Genomic DNA, 20,623 nt, shown 5'->3' with positions numbered 1-20,623 from the left:
TTCACGTGTCTAGTTAGATCAGTTTGAAAACTGGTATGCCAGCAGAGGGCCCAGAGTAGCATTTGTGCTGCAGATCTGGGGCCATTTAATCCCAGGATTCGGAGATGCAACCCTCTCCCCAGCAAATGATCTTTTTTTTAAATTTTCACTCTTTTACAATAATTGTTTGTACAGCGACAAGGATAAAACTATAGGCTGTCTCTACATAAGTTATCACTGGGCTAGCCCTGCTGAGATATAGTGTTCAGTACCAAGAACCAGCTCCAAAACCTAACAATTAATAAGTTATTAGACATTGGTTTTGGTTTTATGAGGAGGTGAACTGGGCTGCTAGGAGCAAAGCACAGAATGTCACAGCAACTGTGTGCAGAACCCAGGCTGGAGCTGCGACACAGAGAAAGCATACCCAGTCATCCGGGGAAAGTGCAGTTGGCTGGCCATCAGAGAACCATGAGTTCAAGTCTCTTCTTGTTTTGATCCCTGTTAATATTTCAGTGTACTCCTATTAACCAGGCATTATATCTTTACCCTCGGTAGACAACTATCATTCTTTCATTCTGCAGAAAAAATAACTGGGGAGGATGAAAAAGGTCACTTCTACCAGAACTGGAAATAGAACTGAGGTCTCTATTATTGCAAACCAAGTCTCATTCCCCTAGCCACACTATCTTTTGAAATGACATCCACTATTCCAGTATTGCAATGATATTGTATGAAAATTTTAGCTTGCAGAGTTTCCACTGACCTATGCAGAATAACCTGCACCAGGGGAATTAGGCCCTAAATTTAAAAACCAAGGAGCTTATCAAATTTAAATACCTTACACCAATTTTACTTCAATTAATTTTTCAGATGCAGAAATAAAGTCAGGAAAACCAATTCTATATACACTGAGCACAATTATTATACAACTGGTAATTCAATTCATGTTTTTACACAGCACTTTTAGAGATGATAGTACTGCCCTGTATCAATACTTACATCTTTAAAGTACCGCTGTAATGTTGTAAGCCTAACATCATGTACTGCTGCACATGTATCCGAAGGGTATATTTGCTCCTCTTCACTAGTAGGTAATTTCTTTGGCTCAGTGCTATTGCGACATTGCCCTAAAACTATACATAGAAAAAAGATGAGCAAGAGTAAAATGGACAATGATATATGCCCAATGAAAAAAGATTAAATGAAAATTACCCCAGGAAACTGTAGATATAACCATATTTGTCAGATAAAAAGTTTTGTTTCTGTTGCTAACAGAAATCATAGGGCAAAATTAAAGAAAAACTACATTGTGAAAATAATGCCTTTTGCTCTATGCTCTGATGGAGTAGGTACATACTGCTAGTTTTTACATTTTTCCTTTAATACCAGGTTCCTACGCTCCCATCAGGAGGTTTTCCTTTGGGATTATTCAAGAGGATTTGGAGGATCGGGAGAGTGAACAGGACGAGCCTCCTTCTCATCTCCAGCCCCACAGAAGCGGCTAAGTGTTTAGCTCTTTAAACCTACAGATCTGCATGATGCAAGGACCATCCATATGGAAGCATGTCTCCCTCATCCCCTTGCCCAGGCTCCATGAGGCACCTTAACAACATGGGGTTTATGTTGTCAAGGACTCCTGGAACACTGGCTCTTCCAATAATCCCCTTTTCATACCTGAAGAGGCTTGTAAAAGCACAACTAGTCCTGTAGGTCGATCTTCAGTGGAAGGGCCACTCTGTCCACAAATAACACAATCATACACAGCCTCAGAAACATGCTGTTCTGATGTGGCTATCTCCATAGCAATATCAGCATCTGGCGGTTCTAAGAAAAACAGACAAGTTATGGAATAATTATGATGCAACAAACATCTTGCATATGGATCCAGATAAAATGTCATTAATCCTATTCCCAGATAGGATATCATCAAAAAACACAGATGACTACTTACAACTAACCCTGATACTTCAAGTAGAATGGGTGCACATGCAGACTGTACACTAGAGCCAAAACACTGTAGAAAAGCAAAGAATACTCCCTCACAGAACTGAAGTTTCACTTCAAACTTATAAAGAGCCTTAGCTCTGAGATGCCGGTTTCTTCCACCTACTTAGATTCTACATAAAAAACTCTGAAGAGCAGCGATGAAGGGTGATGAGTGTGAATCCATATCCATTGAAATCAGTTACTGGTAAGTAACCTTTTCTATCTCTAATTAGTGTCAGAATAAATTCTGAAGATCGTGGGAAATCAGCAATAAACACACTTTAAGGGGGCGGAGCTGAGGAGAGCTAGTTAAATAAAGGTATCAGGACTGATCTGTGAAGTGTTTGTACGTGCGTGAATGCACTTCAAGGTAGCAGCCTGGCATATCTCAGGGATGCACACATACCCAAGAAGAGCTGCAGAAATTGCTTTAGAGTCAGTGGGCACTGATAAACCTGCAAGGGCATAACTGGTTTGTATAAAAGTTTGACGTTCCCCCAGATTGTCTTTATACATCACAAACAAATAGGTAGTTTAGAAAATATTTAAGCTTTTATCAAGATTATTTGGGGCCTTTTAACATCTAAACTGTTCAATGTGGCTTTCTCCAGTAACAAATGTAATTTAAGGGGAAATACATGTAAATATAGGTTCAGATGGAATGTAGAGAAGACCAAATGTAAAAATATGGAGGTGCAGTCATAAAACCATTTGCTGCTATGCAACACTATGTAAAGAGTGACAGACATCAGGATCTGGATATCACGGACTCTCTTAGTGGATATTATTGCTTTTCAGGATATAAATCAAAACATTTAAAACTTACGTGCCTAATTTTAGGCACCTAAATAAAAGCCTGATTTTCAAAGATGCTCAGCACATGCAACTCCCACTGTGGGACTGGCAGGTGCTCAGCACTTCTGAAAGTCAGGCCACTTATTTAGATGCCTAAATATGAAATTAGGAGTCTACTATACCTCCAAGCTCCTAGGTTTGAAAATCTTGCCTGGAGTTTTTATTGATATAGACAGTGAAATCTCTCCTAGTGACTTGTTATCAATTTATTAAACTAAATACAAGTGGAGTTTCACACACACGTAGAAAAGTATGGCCATTATTTTTTTTTTTTAAAGGAACCTTTTGACTGTCAGAAGTCTGGACAAAAAAAATCCTTGGACAGGAATATGATTCATTGATATGTCTAATAGATTAAATCTGACTAGGCTTAAGGCCAAAACCAGAGAGCCAAAATCTGTCAGAGGCTCTCAATGTCTCCTCTAAATAGGAGGACTAAAAATAGAACTGATAGTCCTTACTGGCTTAAAAGTGAAGATTGAGTATCTCCCAGGCAGGCGACCCTATACCAGTTGCTTCAGGGTGTTTGTGATCCACATCTTGCCCTTACAAGATGGGCACAGTTGAAACAGAGTTTTTTCTGTTTTGTTTTTAACTGGACTCGGCCATGGGAGATGGATTTACAGAGGGGGAGAGATCTTCACACCTGCTCCAGCCCCTTTACGCAAGCTAAAAGGGCCAGAGCAGCATAAAGGGGGCCAAAAAGCCCTGGCTGCAGCTGGCACAGACACTGCTTATGACAGCTATAAGGCTGCCTTATATGGACACCATTTCAAGCTAGGAGCAGGAGGCGCATGTTCAGGGCAGGGAAGGATCACGCAGAGCAGTGGAGATTCTATGCAGCGCTACTGCCCATCAGGCAGCTCCCAGGGCTATCTAAGGTCAGCTGAAAGTTTCTTGAGGTCCCAAAGCAGCCCATTATTGGGAGGGCACAAAGCTGACGTAAAGCCACTTTAGCCAGTCCCTGGGCAGCTAGTTTTGTACTGCGCCTCTTAGATGTGCAGCACTGAATCTCACACAGGGACTCTAAATGAAAGCAAAGACCAACTGGACTTGATGACATCAACAGGACTGAGACAACAACGCACCACCAACTCCAACATTTCAGTAAATTAACAACGCTAACTCTATACAAACAAGAGCTGGAGTTTTGAAATTGGAGAATAAAAACAGCCAAACATAATAGCAGGAGAAGCAGAGAGAATTCTGAACTCATTTCTCCATAGACTGGAAAGGGGGGAAAAATAAAAGAGAGAGAGAGAGGTCTTGAGAAAACAGCATCTTAACATCTTGCACTGAACATTTACTACTGCACAGAACCATGAATGCTGCTCCAATAGTCATTAATCTTCTAGAGGGTTCAAACTTCAATGTAAAGGGCTCACATGCACCCAGAAGAGCAAACTTGTACTGACACTATTTGAAGGATAGCATGAAATTCTTCCTTAAACGGAACAAGTTTGCAAAAAATGGCTATGAATTGTTTCAAAAATCTTTAAAGCTAAAACTAACCTGGACTTTAATCTTCCTTACTGAAATATGGAATTGCTGATCTAGTCATTGTACAACAAAATTTTTTAAGTCATGAGGAAGAAAGCATTTTTACAGAGTGTTGATGAGATTTTCAGTAAGCCAAAACCTGGCTGCCTCTTTGGTTTTCCTTGTATATCTCTGGAACTCAAATGGAAGCCTGATGATTATTCTAACCTTCCTCCCCTCTCCCTCAGTAACGTCAAGTCCTTTCGCTGATCACAGATTGAACAGAGCTATTTTCAGAGTTTAACAATATTCTCAGTGGCCTACTGAGTATGGTGGATCTGTGTAACAGAAGGTGAAACAAGCATATCTGCAAAAATTACAAGCTACATTTTTCAATAGATACTGCTTAAAAACAGAAATGTTTATTATTTAAAAGTGCTCCAAGGACAGTGACCCATCCACCATCAAGCAATAAACAAAAACAAAACTGTCTTTTTGCATTCTAAGTATTAGTGCAGGCCTCTCAACTGAAATGTCTGAAGTATGACAGTGGTCACGAATAGTGTCTATTATAGTAAAGGGCAAGACAGTTTTCACCATAACTCTGTTTTCATTTGCTCGTAACTTTCTCATGAAATTCAGATTTGGACTGCATTTTCCATGCTTAGTCTCTTCCTACAGATGATGGTGGATGTTTGAAGTCATTTTTGAGTTATGGGAAAGTAAAACAAAAACAAAACACAACACACTTTTGCATTGTAAAAGAAAAGTTAACCATTCAGCAAAAACAGCCGAATATGAAGTTGATAGTTGGCATCTAAAAAGTCCTTACTGAAGAAGCTTTTGCTTGGAGTAAGGTTTAAAAACATGGTTTTAATATAAGTATTTATAAACGTTTAAAAACAGCATACTGATCCTGCTTTCATACAGTATTCTAATCTATAAAGTTTCTTGGGTTCCTACACCATGCTCAATGCTATAGTATCTGAGCCTTCCAGTAGCGTAACTAACATCTGTCACATGTCACATTCTCTCATCCTTCTTGCTAGAAGGAAACACGTGCAGTGCAGCGTTTTTTCTTTTCTTTTACTTTTTCAAAATATATTATAATGTACACACACAACACACACATTTACATATTTCTATGTTTGTTAGAGAAATCAAGGTCATAGAAGAGTGCCTGGCACTTAGAGCAGAATGTAGTGGTGGTTATGGTGTGATGGTTATAAGTTCCTGTGGTCAACTTGATGGTAATGGTATGGTCGCACGGATAAAGAATAGGTAGAGGTGTGTGTCATCTGCATACTGCTGGCATGTTAGTCCATGTCAGTCCCTTTAGTGGATGCATGCAGATGCTGAGAGGACTGGAGAGAGAATCAGTCCCTGTGGGACTCCATAAGTCAGAGGCCCAGTTGTGAAGGTGTAATTTCCCATCACTGCTCATTGGGTGCATCCCTCCAAGAAGCACTCAAACTATTTTAGCCCAGGACCAGTCTCCTCTCTCAGGTGAGAAAATTTACAACATGTAAATACAGAATACAAGTGAAGTTTACATATCCTGCTTTAGGCACACATATTTAGAAATATCAGTATTTAGAATAGGGTTGCTTAGAAGCGTAAACAGCAATAAAACCATTTTCATTAAGGCGGCTTTCTAACAGCACTAAAATCAATACAAGTTACAGGATGGAAAAAACCATCATTTCCAAAATATTACTTTAATAGGTATTCATTCCACAATCATTCATTTTAATGTTAAATGAAAATGATAACCTTCAATATTTATATTCTTGAACACAGCAGTTCCACCTGAGGTGTTTATATTAATTTGGCTGTACCATTTCTCTAGCAGCAAAATAATGATAAAAATTATATTTAGTCTAGTCACATAATGTAATCATTGAAATCATTCTTATAATTATCAAACGACCTTTCTGTTCATTTGTAAATTATGCCCCCAGTTCTATTGATTTCCAGGATGGTTTTCTTCCCTTCTTCATCTTTTTGATGGATGTATCATGAAAGTTTCTGAAGTACAAAAGGAAGGCTCATGATTCCTTCCTACTGTATTCTGAAATGACTTTGTATTACCTTTTACTTAAACTTAAATATCTGAATTTCCTTGCTGAAAATCTATGAATTTCCATAGACTACAGACTTGGAAGTTATTGCGAAGATTGTAGATTTGTTTAGATCACAAACAGATATAATAATATTCAGTATCTGGTTATTTGTTTCTTTAAAAGGGACTCTCAGAGTGAAGACTGTGTGAAGTATGCAATAATATTTACTTCATACAACAGACGGACCTTCTTGACACGATTTGGGATATCACACAAACGGTTATCAGCAAACATAGAGGTAACCACTTTCCTCCAGGAAAGCTGAGGATATGATAATCCTCCCAACAGCAGTTGTATTTTAGAACTTTGCTAAAGGAAGAGGTGAAAATAGCACATCCGTAAGTGAAATCACAACACTGTCAGTCACCAAGCACCACCCTGGGAAACAGAATAGCACATTCAGAACTGGTGTTTATTGTCATAATACCCAGTACACCAATTCATAAGTCAGATATTTATCAAATGTCCATAAAGAGTGTGGTGTGAAAGTAGCTCACTTCCCATTTATCTCTAATTTATACAAAAAATAGTATAAACATTTCCAACTCTAAATGCAGCTTAAAACACCTACTGTATAAAAATAAATCATCAATTGTCACAAAAGGAAGATATTTTAAGTTGTTGGGAGCTAAAATTACAATGGGAAAGGAGGCCACAATGTGCTGATTATTAATGTGTATGTGCACTTAATGAATATCATTGCAATATGATTTTTCCATATATTAGCAGAGAGCTAAATCACTTTATGAAAAACAGTTTCCTTGCAATCCTTATTAGCCTATGGTTATTAAAATTGTGCAAACATTTATCACCATCTAGTGGCAGCCTGATGAAATGAAAAGCAAACTGTATAAATTTCAAATATTTTTCCCCCACTCTGAAATTCAAAGTACTCCATTATACATTAGCTATCAGAGAAAGTGTTTGTGACATCTCTTATCATAAGGGGGAAACAGCAACACTAAAGTTATTTTTAATTTTCAATATTTTCGGTGCCATTCTAAACAATGGCTGACTGGCCAGGGCTTTGGGGTTGTTTTAGATTCTTTTTGTTGTTGTTGTTTTACAATATCCCTCATCTCCTAAAGCCAGAGGTGTGTGGAAAGGAAATAAGCGAAGTGTTCCTGCTTTCTCAATACTGTCAGCTTTAAAAAAAATATCACTTTCAATACAGCACATACTGGCACATCCCAGATGTAACCTATATTGTTCACAGCTCTTGTATAATGTGTGCTACCAACCTCTGTGTTAGTTTGGTGTAAGCAGGTTTTTTGCCTTTTCAGCTAATACTTTTCAAGACACTTATTGCATTCTGCTTGTCAGTCATGATGACGGATGCAATTTCGATTGCCCCAGTTTCTGAGAAATGGTCAGCCTTGTCTCTTCATTTTTAACTCTTCCAGTGAATTAAAACCATATAAGGCTATCTGAGAGCATTTTCGCCTTTTATTATTTCCTTCAAAGTTCTCAATTCCCTAACATGCAATTTTTAATATAAACAGGAAATTAAAATAGTCTAGATTTAGCAGTATTTGTTCAACAATTTTCAGCAATATACTGTAACACAAAAAAAGTTATGCATTTGATTTATTTAGGCTCTGCTTCCCTCCGATTAGCACAAAAATCAGCCAGATGAATTAGTGCACAATTTGGATGTCAGGGTTCAGGCAGATTATTGAAAAATATATATATATTTGCACATTGCATGAACATAACAAAAATATTTTACTCCAGGGTTCGCTCATTTTACAGTTGCTTGCAGGGACAAGTGTCAACATCTGGTACTTGTATCCACACTATGATAATCTATTTCTCAATAAAATTTGTCTTTAAAAAATGAAAATAAAACTAGCATAAATTTCAAATGTAAAATATAGATATTACTTTAAAAAATTTCAGAGCCACAGCTTCAAGACACGGTGATGTGTGCCAACATTGTTTCTTACTTCCTCATTGCATGTGGGGAACAGGATCAAAAACACATTTGCCTGGATTTAAGAATGCAAATGACCAAAAGTAGGCTTACTCCACAAACTTTTAGATGTGATGCAGGGCTCTTTTAGCCACTATTTAAAAAAATAAAATAAAATAAAATAAAATAAAGAATTAAATACAATGGGGCTAGATCTTTGAATCCAGAAGACTACTTACTATTCAAATGAGAAGGCAATTTCCTGACTGACACTGAAGGAAAAACGGGTGAGGATACAAAACCTCAATAGTAATCATTAAACCAAGACAAGATTTTTGTTTAAACAGACAAGACCGTACTTAAGATTGCTGGTTCAGCCTAAATTAATTGTCCCAGTTAGCCTCTGAGCTGAAGTCAAGTTTTCTGCTAAAAAAGCATCATCTATGTAAGCTCCACACACTGTACTTATGGTTTCTGAGACTGCACTGTCCAAGAACAAAATTCACAAATACTGTTCCATTAGCCTAAAACTCCAAAGAATTAACCCAGGTTACACATATTTACATTTGAAGAAAAGAGAGGTGTATTTATTGGTGACACAGTAGTTGCAGGTAATTAAGCATGTCTTTTGCAGTTAACTAACCAGATAAAAGTAATTTTGGGTCTATATCAGAAGGGCATTTTTTAAAGTATACCATCAACTTCTGGCTTTACAATACTGTTATAAGATGACAGTATAGTAACAAACCTGGGACCACAATCTTAAAATAAACATAGGGAGGAGGAAAGTGTAACTTGTTTGGTAGAAAGGAGGGTTAGAAGAATATTCTGAGGGGGATTAGGAGAACTGAAAGGATTTTGGTAGTTTGGAAGAGCAAATTCAGGCTGTGGCTTATATCACAGAATAGAGTTTTGCAACTGGAAAGAGGATGGGCACAGGGTGCATGACTGGAACAGGATGCTGACGGTGAACTGAAAAGAGCCATATCACTAGCGGTGAAGGAGGTTTAGGATGCCTGGCAATAAGTGGGGTGCGTATTCCTATGTTCCTTCTTGTCCCAGCCTTCCCGTTTTCCCACTTCCTCTCTATTGAGCAATCTACCCTCTCATTACCTTAATTCTAATCACATGCTCCCAGCTGAACTTGTGCTGCATCCAGACAACCACGTTTCTCACTCAAGACACTGGAGATCGATAGAGATTCCTCCCCACACCCCTACCATCAAAACACGTTACTACTATATCTTATGAATGTGCAATAAGGACTGTGGTATTCAAACGGTTCAGAAGTACTTGGATTTCAGTTATCCATTTTGGATTTCACTTGGAGGTCGTTCACTCAGATGCAATAAAACTCAGGGTTTTACGACAGATGGAATTTATATGCAAGTTTAATATTCAGTATACTTTTTAACACCATACCTATTTGTTTTAATGTATAAATAGTGAAAATAATAATGCAGAAATGTCTTGTGTAGTCTGTCATAAGTTATTCATGTCTTGTTAGACATTTATAATTTTTTTTATATAATATTCAATTGAGTTGATTGGTTTCTATCTCTAGTATTTAGGTAATTTTATTTTAATTCTACCAGTGATGTTCTCTTTTCCTTCCTATCATTTTTTAGGTGTAGCTGAGGAGCTGAAGATCATTAGTGAATTAGATAGGATCTAGGTAATTCATTCCTTCTTCCATGGAACCACAGTTGTATAACTTCACAAGGCTTATATTGTAAGGTGAGCAATGGTTTGGTTATTTCCTTTTAGTAGTAGCTACTCCTGTTGAAGTGAGTTGATGAACTGTATGTTCACTGACAATATTTTGTTTAAAAAGTTTTAAGTAGTTATTTATTTGGAGCTTTTGTTGAAGTGCTGTGCCTCCTTACCCAAATCCTTTATATTAGTCAATGACTGTAAAGTGCTGTAAAGAAGAAATATATAGAGAATCTTAGCTTTGAATAATTTTAAAAATATGTGAACTGACATTGTCTAGCTTCTAGGATGGTATTAAAACAATGTTGGCTACATAAAAAACCAAGTGTCTAGGTACTTTTAAATCTGAAAATTATTCTTTATATTCAACATCATTTTCTTTGGGTGCCTGTAATATATTAAGCATAAAATATCTCCTATTACCATCAACAAGACTTCACTGAAACAAGGTAAGCTGTACCAAATTAACTGAAATACATTTCCAAGGACAGTAAGTGAGCTGTAGCTCACGAAAGCTTATGCTCAAATAAATTGGTTAGTCTCTAAGGTGCCACAAGTACTCCTTTTATTTAACTCTGAAGCCATTGTTTGTTTCTCATATAGCAAACTGCATTGTTAACCCAATAGTGAAAACATTTGCTACAGGGTTTGAATCATTCACCAACTAGAATGGCACTGACTGCACATATCAAGAAGATAATATGGTTAGTTTGTAGGCTAGGGGCAATTTGCTCTTTCTGAGCAACGGAAATTTTTGCAAGCCGTTTGCAAAGAGATACTGGTGTCAAGCCCTAAGGCAGTTTACCCTTCCTCCCTTTGAAAAGCACTTTCTAACAACAAGGAAGGAAGGAAAAACAATGATTTAAGGGGGAAAATGCGATTATAAATAATTTGCTTCTCAACTCCAAGCTGTTTAAACGGGCTTCTTCATCCAATTCTGAATATGAAAAAATATATTTATATTCTAACCAGACAAAAATAAAAATATTCCTCCCACAGGACAAAGAAATCTTGTCTTGAATTCTGTATGTATAGGCAAGACAGCATTGTTCTCTGTAGCATTCCAGTGCTGAATTCTATGGCAAACTGGACATTTTGCAGTAGCTTCAAGTAAATTTAAAAAACCCAAGTACTTTATATTCAATACAACAAATAAATACAAGCTAAAGATAGGACAAAGAAGAACAAATAAGGAGAGCACGGAGAAAAGAAGAAATAAAACATTAGGTGCTCACCAAATTTCACCTCTGATCATAACTAGTCATAAATTCTTTAGGGAAGGAGTCTGTAACATGAAACATCTAACACACCCTTGTAGTTTATTAATAAAATTAAGTTACATATTCCTTGGTTTATTTTTATATTCAAGTGCTAGGGTACACCTCCATGTTTTCAGTTTGCATCAGCTTTTTTTTTTTTTTTTTTTTTAAACATATACGCACTGTAGTAGTTGCTGATGAAAAGCTGGAGGTCTTGGCAGCTGTGAAGGTGACATTTAAGGATATTAACACCCAGGAGGGAAACTGTGTGAAGCAGGAACCAACCAAAAGGTGATTGTGCTTTTGGCAATTGACAAGAAATGCATCTCACCCCTGCTCTCCTTCCAGTGCAAGGTCAGAGATGATATTTTTGTTTGTGCTTGATCGCGCAGTTCCCTAGGCCAGCAACCTTTGACAAGAACTTACTGCCTCCACTGCATCCAACAGTCATGGATAAGCATATTAGCTAGATGGTTTTGCTAAAATGAAGTAGCTAAAAATGGTTGATTAAGCTGAACAGTGCAAACATCTCAGAGCATTTGGATTCAGGCTCTCTGCAGCCTCAGGCAGACAACACAGCAGCAGTTTACATTTGGTTCACATTTGGAAATGTAAATGTCTAGAAATGTAATTAAGGGCAAAAGATTCTTTTAGAGGCAGTTTAGGTTATAGATTCTGAGACAAATTCCAGGACTGCAGCATCATGGACCTGTGTACAGATCAATTGCACAGAATTCTAAAATCCAGTCCTGGTAATTAAAAAGGTTAGCCTTTAATCATATTATTTTAATATAGCCCCAGCCATATGTTTTCTGTTGTCACGGTAAAGTTTTTCAATTTGTGGAAAGGATGAAAACGGCTCTCTTGTCAGAATGTAATTCAGAATGGAAAAAAATCAATGTTTTTAAAATCTCATAATAAAATGGCATCAGGAACTTCTGTGTTTTGACTGATCTAATATAGTCATGATTCTATCCTTGCACACGACTATTTGGGAATCCTTTTGTTTACTGAAGCATGCTATCACTGACACCAAAACATGTAACTTACTATTCAGTCAAAATGCAGGTTTTCAACACCATCTCAGTACATCTCTTGTTTTTCTTCCCTTCTGTCCACAGTTCTCTGGTAGATGTTTTATTGTTCTCCCTACTCCTTTCAAACTCATTCACTCTGCTCACCTAAAACCCTCCTTCTCATTGCCCTTGCTTGCAGGCCCTTTTTTTCCAGTTATTTAAACCTTCTTCCCCTGACATTTTTGCCACCTACATCCAACAGGTTTCTCAGCTTCTCCAGTGCTATTAGGCAAGAGCCACTCCTGGCTGACAGGTGTCACTTCAATAAGAAAGCAGCTGATGCTTAAGACCAGCGGTACTTGGGGTTAGTTTGTTGGAATTTTTTAAGCACCCCGGCACAGAGGCACTACAAAGATGGGGATGTTAGGAAGCCAAGTTGGGGAAGAAGTGAATAAGACAAGGGAGGGAGACAAGGGAAAAAGAAGAGGCTAAGTTATTCTAGCAGAGAAAACAAAAAAATTATCAGCTATTGACAGTTAGGAAAAAGGTATTTTGTATTTTTTTAAATTATCTTAATTTTGAATCTGGAAATATTTCTCTTGGCATAAAAATTATATGGTCTGTTCTGTACTTTCCCTTGCCCCGAAGACCTCACTCACACCTTTCTGCTGTCTGGCTCACTCTTGCTATTCTTCCCCAGTTTGAGAGAGAGAGACAGGCAAACACCCCTACCCACACTTCCTGGCTCATGCTACTCATTCTCCAGAGTCCTTTTACTCTCTGCCTACATCCAGTTTGGCTCAAGAGGTATTGCAGGGCCACATCTTTCCTAGCCCTAGAGAAACATCTCAGTGCTTTCTCCTTACGAGACTTTCAGTACTGACAGATTCAGTATCCAGCAGATACTGATAACCACATTCGATATTCAAGAAATTCAGAAAGCCTGGAATTATCACATCCCTTTTCTGAATATTGTATATCTCCACACAGTTGAAAAATACTAGTACTGTATATGTATTTCCGGTCAAAACTAACACACACAAACTTGGACACTGTCTATATTATACTCAGTTTAAGGCATCAATCCTCCAAAGACTTATACGCATGCTTAACTTTGATGGGGTCCCACTGAAATCAAGGAGATTACTCACAAAGAAAGTTAGGCACCTGCTTAAGTCTTTGTAGGAATGGTTCCTAAGCGTATGTCTTCACTAGCAATGTTAACAAGAGCTCTCCCAGCACCGTAAAAAACCCACCCCCATGAGAGGGGTGGCTCCCAGTGCTGGTGCACTGTCTACACTACTACTTTACAGCGCTGAAACTTGCAGCACTCAGGGGGTTGTTTTTTCACACCCCTGAGTGAGAAAGTTTCAGCACTGTAAAGTGGCAGTGTAGACAAAACAGCAGGTGAATAAAACAAAAACAGGAAGAACAAGGTAACAATGAGATAATGGTCAGCATGATGATAATGCATCATGTTTTTCTTGCATGATTTCTCTGAGGTCATAAACCTAGTAGTTCTCCAGTCAATCATTCAGAGTTTCAGAAAAGAATAAGTAGAAAAGATATAAAATTTCTCAAATAAAATAAAAAATTCTTTAAAAATCAATATTAGGCCTCCCTTAAAAGTCATAAAACTTAAAGAGAATATTTTCCTCTTCCTTTGCAGTTCATCCTCAAGATGAGCTGAAAATTTCTATCTTTTCTATACCACACAATTCGTTTGGAATTGCTGGAAACTGTGTCAGGTTTCCTTCATGCCATGGTTTGGGAGTGAAATATCAAAGTGAAATTTCAGTACATTACTTTCTGATGCCAATTTCTCTGCACTTCTAGCTCTGGAAAACATGCCAACCTTATTAAGTCAATATAACAGCTACATAGTTCAGCTTGCACACAAAACTTTTGTCTGTTTTCCTGAAATCTAGTGTCATTTCAACACAGTCTATGCCCAGAAGATAGTCAAAGTACTTCAGAGAGGTGCTAGTGATAGAACCATCCAGCAATACAGTATAGAGGGCTGCTTTAGAACTATGGGGGATTCTCTGTTTATCACCAACTAGAAAGTTCTTGTGATTTTTTTAAAGGGTTCCATCATGTCCTCAGATTTCTGTGTATCCAAAATTATTAAATAAATTGACTATAACCCTGTGTAGCTATAGGAAATGAAGTTAACACTAAATATTACTGAGGGACAAAGAAAGCATTTAAATCTGTGACTGATATCCTCGGTGGTGCAAAGCATCCACTATTCCCATGCATTTCAACGGGAGCTGGGGTTGCTCAGCACCACTCAGGGTTTGGCCCTGTATCAACATAACTGAGTGCCCCAAGCTAACAAAATCCCAACATACACTTCCTCCTAGTACAAACTTTAACCAATTTGATAAACATCTGGTGCTTTGTTTTATTATAGAATTTAACAGTGACCTTGCTGACATATTTCATTTTGTATTCTCCTGAGTTTAGGTGCATGAGATTCAGAAATCAAAGAGCTAGTTAAAGGTGTCTAAACATGCTAAATACAGTTTACAATGCTAACTGTAGGCAGCATTCCTCCAGCTGAATATTATGTGTCAAGGTGGTCCCCTAGCATCAAAGCATCTATTAACACACTAATATCTTTTGCCCTGACCCAGCATGTGTGCTCTCAGGAGACCAGTAAAAACTAATTTATTTTTCTAACTGGCTTCAGAAGATTGAGTGTTAGGAAATGTGTGTCACCTTGCTTTAAAAATGTGCACTTTTTTCCCTGTGCTAAGGAGCATTGCTTCAAGGACTGAAAGATGTCCTGCTGAGAATCACAGCATATTAGGAAAGAACTGAGTAAGCACTGATAATTCCCATTTTTCAAGAGGCATTGCCATATAAATTTAATTGAGTACTCCAAAGATGATAAAACTATTAAAGGAACACAAGATATTTAACATTCCTAATAAAATAAATGATAAAATTATGTAATATGTCAAGTTCAAGACAAAGGTATATTTGAGACAATAGTTTAGAAGTTTGCCTGGAACAGGGTTTACCAATTCACTTAAGAGTTCATTCAATTATTTACAAGTATCTATACAATTTATTAGAAGACATTATTAATTTGAAGACGAGGACTTGAGCTTTGCTAATTAGTTTGTAGGACATTAAATATCCCAAATTCTTGTGTGACATGGATGCAACATTGTAACTTTACGACACTGCACTGCTATGGAGTGGCAATGACAAAGCCTAATGTCATCACATGACAACTTTGTTTTAAGAGAAAGTTTTAAAAGTAGCAATTTGGGGGGGGGGGGGGTTACAAGGCTCAGGAGATTACATCAGACATCATATTGCCAGTTTTACTCTGCAACGTGACTATACAAAGATAGTTGTTTGCAGTGTTGTTGTAGCAATGTTGCTCCCAGGATCTGAAAAAGACAAGGTATGTGAGGTAATCTTTTACTGCACCAACTTCTGTTGCTAAAAGAGACAAGCTTTTGAGCTCCACAGACCTGAAGAAGAGTTCTGTGGAGCTGAAAAGCTTGTCTCTTTCACAAACTGATGTTGGTCCAATAAAAGATATTACCCGATCCACCTTGTCTCTCTCATATAAAAATGACTTTCTTAATCAATAGATCTTCTCCTTGAGTATATTCAGAATTGTATCTGCTTACTTTAGTGACATATATATTATATATATTGCTGTAAATCCTGCAGAATCCATACTATTGTTAAAACAGAGTAAGCTGGACTCTATTCTTTCTTGTGCATGAATACAAATGTTTACTAAGTTTCATTCAATTACATCTAGGCAACCCAAATGGCAATACTGTTGCATAGGTATCAATGGGAGTATAATTAGAAGACAATGAGGAATATAAACGCAACTGAAGGCCTAAATAATACACAGAACTTCTGTTACTGGTGATTACATACAAGAAAGAGCTCTGAGCTCTCTCAATCAAAACTGAGTTTGCAAGGTTGCAGTTAAAAGATTCATTTGAATTGTAAAATGAGCACATTTAATATTGAAACACAAGCATGGAAAGTCATGCCATTTGTATTAACACAGGAAGCCCTCTGAGGATCAGATTGTGCCTGTGTTTCAGTGTGCAGTGTTGTTGTAGCCATGTTGTTCCCAGGATATTAGAGAGACAAGACAGGTGAGGTTTTTAATCTTTTATTGGACGAACTTCTCTTGATGAAAGGGACAAGCTTTCAAGCACTCTGGAAACTGTAAAAGATTTGTGTTTAGAGAGATACCATTCCCTATTCTCTGTCATGTTTATCACTGTCTACCCACATTTACTCTAAAAGAGAATGATCATACTGTAATACAAACAATACAACACATACTGAATGTAGCAATTTCCATTTTCAAATAACTGTACACAAAATCAAATTAATTAATTCTCACATCTCCCCAGTGGAATAAGCGTCCTCATTTTACAGGTGAGGAAACTGAAGCTTAAACGTTAACTACTTCCCAAACCACACCAAGGAAATCAGTGACAGCTGGGGAGGTCTTAGCTCCCTGTAATAGACTCTGACCATGACTAACACTACAAAAACATATTCATAAAATTTAAAACAGACTGGTTGCCAAATAATCCAACTGTGATACTGCTGATAAGCAACACCACAGTACATATATTTGAAAACGTAAAGTATTTTGATTAGGTTTGGTTTTACTATCAACATATTGTTTTCCAAATAGAACAACACATTCTATAATAGCAATACACTACAGGGTGTTGCTATTTAATAGCATTGCTTCTGTGGGTATGTCTACACAGCAAAAGCCACGCACAGACTAGCCAACTGAATTCAGCTAGTGAACGTAACAACAGCAAGGAATACAGCACAGCACAGCAGATTTCAGCTCTGATAGTAGAAACCTAGCACAAACCCTGGGTACGTCCTCTGCTCACTAACCCACTCTGAAGCCTGTACCGTGCTGTCTTTACTGCTACTGTTAGCCACAGTAGCTGGATTCAAGCGAGATCAGGTAGGATAGCCTATGCACAGCTTTTGCTGTATAGACATACCCTATATTGAGTAAACACATGCAGAATTTAGTCTTGCAGCCCACTTTAGACAGATGCCTGACTAGTACTTAAATATCGTATCTTTTTTGTTAAATATTTCTAATAGCTGTTCCTGCAAAGTTCACAGTGATTTGCTGTTAACTAAAGAAGGTTAAAGAAATGTGTTCAGTTTGTTCAACATGCTCTACTTTAACTAGGAATATTCCATTTCAATATTCAATTATTACAAGATGATGGAATGCAAATTTCTTCTGTGTGCATATTTTAATTTAAATCAGAATATAAAAGCTATTTTATGTTGGACAAAACTGCAAATTATATATACCATATTCTCAGTAAATAACCAGACTTGGGGAAATGGCAGAGTAGCCTGGAAGGTGCACAGAAAAAAAAGTAAGCTGCATAATGTTTCTGTTTTTATCTATTAACAAAATGCTTGGAGGTTGGAACTGAATTAAGATGTCACCAAGAAATGTCTGCACTCGTAACAATCATTTTAAAGTGGAGTCCATTAAATTGATGCTATGTACTACTGTGGCATACTAACATCATTAGTAACAAAAACACATTTTCATGCTAAGAAGGGTACTTAAAATTATTCACTAATTAAAGTAGGAAGCAAATACATATTTATTTTAAAAAGTTACTGAACTGTTCTAATTTGCATGCCCAGAAACCTTTTATGCATAGACCTAAGCACAACGACCTAGGTTTGTCTGTATAGATGTTAAAAATTCTATGGAATTTTTCCAAAGAGTTAGATTCACCTACATAATCTTGGTAAAAGCTGCATTCTTACTAACACACATCCTCTCTCATGTACAGTGGGTCTAGCCACCATTCCTGGATTCTGGGCAGGACCGTAACTATTTGGTCATATGATACCTGGATGGGGAGTAGACTGTGCTCAACCAATATTACAGAGGCTGGAAGCAAAGTCAGGCAAGTGGTGTCACATATATGCACGCACTCATATGGCCAAGGAGCCCCAGACACACAAGCACAGTCATCACCGGTCTTATGCACTGGCCATTCTCTACTGATTGAGGCAACCGGAACCTGTCCTCTGTCATGAAAATATTTACCAAACTGGAGTCAAGTTGAGCTCCTATGAACTCTGTTGTCTGTGATGGTGCAAGAGACAACATCTCATACCCCTGGTCTACACTGGGGGGTGGGAGGGAAGGGGGAGAAATCGATCTAAGTTATGCAACTTCAGCTACGTGAACGTAACGTAGCTGAAGTTGATGTACTTAGATCGACTTACCGTGGTGTCTTCACTGCTGTGAGTCGACTGCTGCCATTCCCCCGTTGACTCAGCCTGTGCCTCTCGCGGCACTGGTACAGGAGTCAACAGGGGAGCACTCGGGGGTCAATTTATCGTGTCTAGACTAGACGTGATAAATCGATCCCCGCTGGATTTATCGTTGCCCACCGATCCGGCGGGTAGTGAAGCCATACCCTTAGTTCACCAGGAGACCGAAGTAGGGAGAGAACATGATCCGGGCTGTTTCAGTCTCTTTATGAGACCCGCCTCTGATCAGGCAGACATCTAGATACAGGTAGACACAGATTCCCTGGTTGCTATTCCCTGTGCCATCAGCATCATGTGCTTTTCCCTGTGACAGGCACTTGGCGAAAACTCTCAATGCCATGGAGAGTCCAAAAGGTAGAACCCTGTAGTGATTTCATTTGGGCCCTAATATGAACCTCAGGTACTTCCTGTGGGCTAGATGACACCTGAACTTATGACAGCATATGAATTTGTTGTCCGGTGGCACCTTAAAGACTAACAGATTTATTTGGGCATAAGCTTTCCCGGGTAAAGAACCACTTCTGCTGAAGTCCTCATCCATGTCAGTTTCTTGAGCCATATTTGATACTGCCTCCAGCTTGACTATTGGAACTCCCTTGTACATAGCTTCAACAAGTCTCAGCTTTCCATGCAGGGGTGTAATCAGGAAGGCCAAAACACAATTGGAGTTGCAGCTAGCAAGGGATGTGAAGGGTAACAAGAAGGGTTTCTACAGCTATGTTAGCCACAAGAAGAATATCAGGGAAAATGTGGGACCTGTATTGAATAGGGAGGCAACCTAGTGACAGATGATATGGAAAAAGCTGAAGTACTAAAGGCTTTTTTTGCCTCGGTCTTCACAGACAAGGTCAGCTCCCACACTGCTGCACTGGGAGCACAGTATGGGGAGGAGGTGAGCAGCCCTCAGTGAGGAAAGAACAGGTTTAGGACTACTTAGAAAAGCTGGACAGGCACAATTCATGGGTCTGGATCTAATGCATCCGAGGGTGCTGAGGAAGTTAGCTGATGTGATTGCAGAGCCATTGGCCATTATCTTTGAAAACTCCTGGTGATCGGGGGAGGTCTCGGATGATTGGAAAAAGGCAAACATAGCGCCCATCTTTTAAAAAGGGAAGAAGGAGAATCCAGGGAACTACAGCCTCACCTCAGTCCCTGGAAAAATCATAGAGCAGGTTCTCAAGGAATCCATTTTGAAGCACTTAGAGGAGAGGAAGATGATTCGGAACAGTCAACATGGATTCACCAAGGGCAAGTCATGCCTGACCAACCTGATTGCCTTCTATGATGAGATACCTGGCTCTGTGGGTTTGGGGAAAGCGGTGGACATGATATACCTTGACTTTAGCAAAGCTTTTGATACGGTCTCCCACAGTATTCTTGCCAGCAAGTTAAAAGAATATGGATTGGATGAATGGACTATAAGGTGGATAGAAAGCTGGATAGATCGTGGGGCTCAACAGGTAGCGATCAACGGCTCGATATCTAGTTGGCAGCCAGTATCAAGCGGAGTGCCCAGTATCAAGTGGGTTGGTCCTGGGGCTGGTTTTGTTCAACATCTACATTAATGATCTGTATGATGGGATGGATTGCACTCTCAACAAGTTCGCGAATTGCACTAAACTGGGGGGAGACAGATACGCTGGAGGGTAGGGATAGGGTCCAGGGTGATGTAGACAAATTGGAGCATTGGGCCAAAAGAATTCTGATGAGGTTCAACAAGGACAAGTGCAGAGTCCTGCACTTAGGACGGAAGAATCCCATGCACTGCTAGAGGCTGGAGACTGACTTGCTAAGCAACAGTTCTGCAGAAAAGGACCTGGGGATTACAATGGATGAGAAGCTGGATATGAGTCAGCAGGGTGCCCTTGTTGCCAAGAAGGCTAATGGCATTTTGGGCAGCATAAGTAGGAGCACTGCCAGGAGACTGAGGCAAGTGATTATTCCCCTCTACTCGGC

General features: G+C 38.6%; 1 protein-coding gene across 3 annotated transcripts in view; it reads right to left on the bottom strand.

The window, feature by feature from the left end:
- The window catches only part of UBR3 (ubiquitin protein ligase E3 component n-recognin 3), a 209,644-nt gene that overhangs the window by 76,783 nt on the left and 112,238 nt on the right, over positions 1-20,623 (bottom strand). For all 3 annotated transcript variants that reach the window (XM_074967530.1, XM_074967531.1, XM_074967532.1), the window contains 2 exons: positions 1,657-1,806; positions 982-1,115 (listed from right to left, as the gene is read on the bottom strand). In XM_074967530.1, coding sequence (XP_074823631.1) covers positions 982-1,115; positions 1,657-1,806 — 284 coding nt within the window. The remainder of the gene's footprint in view (positions 1-981; positions 1,116-1,656; positions 1,807-20,623) is intronic.

The sequence above is a fragment of the Natator depressus genome, chromosome 11, assembly GCF_965152275.1.
Source record: "Natator depressus isolate rNatDep1 chromosome 11, rNatDep2.hap1, whole genome shotgun sequence".
NCBI classification, from domain to species: domain Eukaryota; kingdom Metazoa; phylum Chordata; order Testudines; family Cheloniidae; genus Natator; species Natator depressus.
Note: the sequence above shows the minus strand (reverse complement) of the source record. Positions and strands in the feature narration are given on the sequence as shown.